General features: G+C 37.1%; 1 protein-coding gene across 1 annotated transcript in view; it reads right to left on the reverse strand.

Annotated features, from left to right (window-relative positions):
* Window positions 1-1,129: 1,129 nt before the first annotated feature.
* LOC106807736 (GPI ethanolamine phosphate transferase 1-like) overlaps window positions 1,130-6,348 on the reverse strand; it is a 13,904-nt gene continuing 8,685 nt past the window's right edge. The window contains exons 12-19 of the mRNA XM_014810185.1: window positions 6,084-6,176; window positions 5,495-5,637; window positions 4,869-5,041; window positions 4,438-4,540; window positions 3,637-3,879; window positions 3,173-3,248; window positions 2,564-2,680; window positions 1,130-2,090 (exon numbers count right to left, since the gene is read on the reverse strand). Coding sequence (XP_014665671.1) covers window positions 1,914-2,090; window positions 2,564-2,680; window positions 3,173-3,248; window positions 3,637-3,879; window positions 4,438-4,540; window positions 4,869-5,041; window positions 5,495-5,637; window positions 6,084-6,176 — 1,125 coding nt within the window. The 3' untranslated portion in view covers window positions 1,130-1,913. The remainder of the gene's footprint in view (window positions 2,091-2,563; window positions 2,681-3,172; window positions 3,249-3,636; window positions 3,880-4,437; window positions 4,541-4,868; window positions 5,042-5,494; window positions 5,638-6,083; window positions 6,177-6,348) is intronic.

Below are 6,348 nucleotides of genomic sequence, written 5' to 3' on the forward strand. Positions count from 1 at the left end.
CGATTTTAGGTTCTATGAAGAAGAGGAAAAGAAAAGGAGAAAAAGAAAAAGAAAGACACTTTCAGGTTAGGTACAAGAAAAGGGAATAGATTAACTTTAGGGTTTCAGATAGGGAAAGAGGAGGCCATGCAGCCTACCGGAGGGACGATACACGTTGGAAGATGCCAAGGACAGTACTGTTCATATTTATGAAGCTGGGAGCGTCCCAACTAGTAGTTGTGGAATTTATAACGGGCATGCGTCTGCCAATTTTAACAGTCTAGACAATCGTCTATGTCAATATACAGGCACATGATGTCGTAGCAGTAATTAGATATATAGTTATATTCGAACATATGCGACAAACTATAGCAGAGATAACATATCACGTATTATGTCTGAGTGGTGAGCAATAATAGTTATTCCATTATATATAATCTAAATCCGTGGTATTGTATTTCACTCTGGTGTCCAACTACAAGCTTCTGCATCGCCGTCCTGCCTACAATTATGAGAGGAAATGATCCCAACGCTACAGAACACGCGTTTAGCAATTAACGTCCGTTTTCCCGTAGAAGCCAGCCCTAGGGGCCACTGTAACTGATTGGCGTATGGGAAGTTCGTCTCGCAGAGGTGGAAGGGACGACAATATTGCTCGTCAATTCTTCTTCTTCTTCCTTCGCATTATTAGTCCCACTCAAGTGGGGTCGATGGATTTACGGATTCTACGAGGCCCATACTCTGCCCAAACCAGAGCATGTATATGATATACGTGCTCTGCCCAAACGAAGACGGGTGATCTAGCAGCGCCACCTTTTGGGGTCTGTCCGTTAACTTCGTTAAAAATGTTTGCGATAGGGAAATAATGCACTTATGTGCACAATGCGCAACAGTGCGTGATCCCGTCGCGGTCTGTTACGACCTTGATGGATGGTATAATGGACTATTATGCCCACCTTTATAGTGTCATCATCTTTTAAACACTTTTTTACAAGTTTAATGTAATAAACGAGTTTTTTTCACATTTTTTTATTCAATTTAACTTTCGATTCTCAAAGAGAAGTAGGTTTACAAAATGATTTAGCTGTACAACAACGGAGGTTTGCACAATGATTAAGCTGTTGTACAAAAAGAAAATCTGAAGTCTTCATGTGACAGTGTGAGCTTAGATGAACAAAATTTAATGTCTTTACAAAACGTCTCATCCATACAATAATACCATGGCATGGTAATGATTTGCAATTAAAAATGCCAACAGCAATCAAACACTACGTTTCATATCGATTGTCAAAAACTGCTAACAATAAAGCCCAGTATTGAACAAACAGTTAGATGACACATATATAACTTCTAGAGCGTAAAAATGTGTTTCATACTGATCAGAGCCATAGAGGGATGAGCAAGGCGCAGTCACTCCCTCCTCCAGATAAGCTTAGATACTATTACATTGCCAATGGCAAAATCCCAACGGTCCACCGCCTAGAACACAAACTGAACTTGTCTTTGCAACACCCCCTTCCCAGGATAAATGAGTTATTTAAGCCCCGCCAATATGGCACTAATGCTACACTGAATAAGCAACTCTGTGCAACAGTAATGAGTACAATAAACAGCATCATCCTCACTATCAGCCAGCATCACCATAAACACGTGAATACTATGCATATGATCATGGTATCATATTGGTGGCAATTTTAATTATTTTTTAGGCCATGTGCCTTGTATTAAACAGGATAACAGAGATAATAGGCCATGTTCGAGCCACAGTCAAGCCGCCAGCAATAAAACCAACTCGCAATGACACAGGAAATGCATCAGAAGAAAAATAAATCTCCATCCAGATCTAATCTGGTGTTCCTAATTGGCATTATAATGTTTACTGCAGCAGGCAACAAGCGACTAGGTTTGCATGTATAGCAGTACGTTTCTTGGTCTCACGTGACGTGTGCTTTTGAGCTGAAGGTCACGGGGATGCTCCATGTCGTAAACAGCATGGACAAGCCGTACAGAATCGGGATGAATATGTTTGTCGTCATTGCTATCACATAATGGCTGATGCTTGTGCCAATATCAAGCCAGCTGCCAGTGTTCCTCACGAGAAAGAAAAAGTGCTGAAACAGAATGTTAAACTGTCACATGTGGTCAACAAAATATTAAAGTTAACGTGGAATTATAGCACATATTGATGAGAAAATACATGATATCGACACACGAGTGTAATACGCGAGAGGTTTAATCTTGCCCTGCTACAAGTTTTCTATTAATCTTGCATATTATAAAAATCGTGACTACACTATACCAGATATAATGCAGCTCGATATAATGCAGAATCGCTTATAATGAAGTCAAAAGTTTCACCCCCTAACTATACAAACTAGTTACCACCCCTTTCTCTTTGTATGTAAATAAATATATAAATATTAGTATCTGTCTATTTCCAAGGCGTCAGATCTGTCTATTACATAAAAGTATAAACTCTTTATAATTCAGACTCGGAGTAATGTGGTGGACTCAATCGCACACATTGCATCTAGAACATGATGCGCATATGGTTTCGCACATAGTTGTCACTGTGTCAACTTACCAGGCCCATCACGTCTGACATGAGCAACACCAGGAGGAACAAACTCCTTGTTGGCACCTGAACGGTAACATTCACTGCGTGGAATGCACAGCTCACAAGAATGAATGGGATCAACACCTGCAAATTAAATACAGCATCACCATCTATTGGTTACAACAGCATAATTTGATTTAAAAAAAACAAGGCATGACGGCTGTATCATGATACCAAGAACATGCAAGCACACTATCAGGTGTGGTTCTGTAACAATGCCATTCTAGAATTTTCAAAAATTCCCACTAGGTGCCACTCTGGTCACAATCTACTTTCATTAACTGATTCTCAAATAGCCTCGATCATGCAGTACAGCCATGCAGCCATACAGCCAGTTGCAATGTTTTGGCAGTCAACTGTAGTAATTATATATATAGTTCTGCCTTGACCATAGTCTTTAACGGTAGCAAATTAAACACCACAAATCTTAATAAAAACGTTACAACATCTATTCAAATGCCATCTCATCACACTTTTTGACAATTAATGCTGGAATGGAATCATTGCAGCAACGTAACTGATAGACTCTCTGCATACCCAGAGTATAGATATTTTCCTAATGATATTGTACTTTACCTTAAGTACAATTAGAGCTCCCATTGTAAAAGGACTGAATACTGTCAGAAAGCAGTACACTGAAGCTGGATCAAAGCTGAAGAAATAAAACAAATACAGGTCAGCTCTCCAAATTTCGAACGCCCTAAAACGACGATTATTTTAGTTCATCTGAGACATGTAAGATATGCCTATAAGAGCTCCCCCCTTCCCCCCGTAAAACTTCACAGAACACTAAACTAAATTGACGGTTCCGAGAATGTTTGGTATTGGGAGAGTTAACTATGCCTATGCAAAAATGATGACTTTCTGTTTAAAATATATCACAAACAATGCATTAAGGCGCACAAAACATACAATGACTCTATGCATTTGCATGAAACAATCTCTCATTTCAATCCTTTAAGATGAGGGTAACCAGTTTTATCTGGAAACTTTTGTCTTTAATTTGTGCGACTGCGGATGCTGCCAGCTTTGGTACTTACCTATTAATGCTCGCGATGTTGCCTGTGCCGAAAAACGATAGCATGATGAAGAAGATGTAGAAGTATGCTGATCTGAGATCAGAAAATGAGAGAAACCTGGTCATACTCTCCATGGTGTAACGGTGGCTTGGCTTAAAGTCTGCACTAGACAACGGTGCACCTTGCTTTTGTGCAACCCTGTGTTCGATGTGCAGCCAACAACATAGCAGACAGCACAGTGACAAGCAAAAGAGTGCCTCGTAGCTGCATAGAAAATACAATAGGTTAAAGTGATTATGTCACCGTAAATGATAAAAGTGAAAAAAATTACGACAACTTTTTCACAAAATGTAAGTGATTCTGTTCACTTTTTATGGTTATATTGCTGCATTATACTTCCTATTTTGCTATTCCATTCAATGTGAATAAACCCTCGTGACTCATACATAGCCCATAGCAAGCATTTCATTCATTGTCAATGTATCAAATCGCCCAAATTTTTTGGATTTTTAACTAGTTGAAAAACAATCTTATCAGGTAAGAATTTGAGGATACATTTAGTGCTGTTAGCACTTACTTTTCATGTAAAAAAAATTGCAACAAATGTTTTACAGATATACACCATAGAAAAATCTTGACGTAGTCAATTTAAGAAATGTGCACATCAGAATTACAGATGTTACATGTTAGCAGAGACTATAGAATTTTCACAGCGTGAATCCTAAGCTTCGAGTAAATCGTAATAAATTTAAGCAGGATGCGGTGCATTGCCAAATTCAGTCTACAAAGAGAGTGCACGTCTCAGAATGAATATTGTTATACCTGGTACTCATGAGAATGTAAACACTGACTAGAGAGAGGCTAATTGTCAGTAGCCTTGATAGCAAAAATGTAGAGCTGAATAATGGCAGCACCAGGGACAGTCCTGAAAAACATATATAAAGAGCAAATTAATGATAGTTACCCTTTGTTGGGTATCATATAATCAGGAAGTAATAGCCGGTCCATACCTTTAGAACAGTAACCTCAGTTATAATAACTATATCACCTAATTCAGCCACATCAAAACGGGCCATAATTAAGTGTCCAAATGCACTTGACTTTAGTGTCTAAATATTCATAGAATCATCAGTATTTCTAATTATCAACCTGTTACTGACTTATTGTTAGTACTTAATAGTTATTGACTGTATTGGGAACTAGCTCACACGCATTTTAATATAGCAGTTGATGTCATCAGTTTTTGTACTAACCTAACAGTGTCCAACTTAGAATTCTGCTGATCAGTGGAAGACCCTGCTTCCTCCCCAGACTAGACACAGTTGTAAAGACGACCAGTGCTGACGTGCACACAAAGGCAATCTGAATGATGCAGACAAACTTCGTTTGTGTGTGCTGGCCATCAGTGACCCATGTAGATTTTAACCTGTAAGAATATGTACTATAAAAATGTCTGCCTGGCCAACATCCACAATAATTAACCTAAATTATGATATTAAAAGTCGTTATAGGTAGCAGGGATATTTTACCAGATTTATTTATAACATTTATCAATTTAATTGATTGTTCGGAAATATATGCACGATGCAATACTTTCTTGATAAAGTATAAACTTTTCATCAAGCAAAATTACATATACATTGTATTCTATATCATGTAATATATAGTAGCTATATAACATACAGAGCTAATTAAGGGAGTTCAGTTACCTGAGCCACCTATGTGAAATTTGTCGATTTACAAGAGATATAGTGCACTTATTGGAAATTATGAAAATTATTCATTAAAAGATGGATACTAATCTTGAGATCGTAATATAATCCGGTATGTATTTGTTTAGAAAATATCCTATTGAAATCTTGGAAACTAATGAACTTACCTATATAGGAAGAATCCAGCGATGCCAATAGTAATGGCAGCCGTAAGATAAACATAATAATAGTTGGCCTCCCGTCCTACCACTGGCAGTAGAGGGAATACAGCAACAAGCAAACACAATGCTAACCAGGTATACACTATAGCCTGTGAATGCCAATAAGAAATTTGAATGAAACTCAATGTTGTATCAAAAACGTACTATAGTGAATGTTTTACTTTAATTTTACTGCTGTTATTTGTGAATATTCATGTTTTTTACATTCTAAGATATATATGTAGGCCTACTGATCATAAATATAACATGCAATGTATAATAAGAAGATTATTATTAAAAATAAATTAGTCGTTTTTACTATACTATCACCTGTGCTGATAACCAAATGCGTTTTTGACTGATTACTTCCATTTAACAAACAAGATTTAGGTAGTGTGTATGGAGAAGGTTTTATTTGGTTTAACTCCATTTCTCAGCAGTATCACTACAAGTCTTTATACATATTACACAGGGTTCTACACTAGTACAGGACTATATGTAGCCTAATATGTGATAACTAGCACACTAAGTTAATTCGTGTATAATGTTTTTTTACCTTGTCAGTTTCCCTCAATATTGTTTTAAGAGGCCAGACTCCAATAAATACTAATCCTATAGATAATACCTCTCTGTAAAAAAAAGACAGTACCTGAAAAAGTCAATACCAATAATTATAAAAAGTAGTAGCAATACTTACACTGTATATGATCGAATCATCAGTATCAGAAGTCCTATCAGCCAGTTACTTTGGGGTGATACTCCATTAGGAGTGTTCCCAACTTTGATATCATTAATGATTAATGATTAATGATTAATGATTA

This window comes from Priapulus caudatus, unplaced genomic scaffold, assembly GCF_000485595.1.
Source record: "Priapulus caudatus unplaced genomic scaffold, Priapulus_caudatus-5.0.1 Scaffold231, whole genome shotgun sequence".
Lineage (NCBI taxonomy): Eukaryota > Metazoa > Priapulida > Priapulimorpha > Priapulimorphida > Priapulidae > Priapulus > Priapulus caudatus.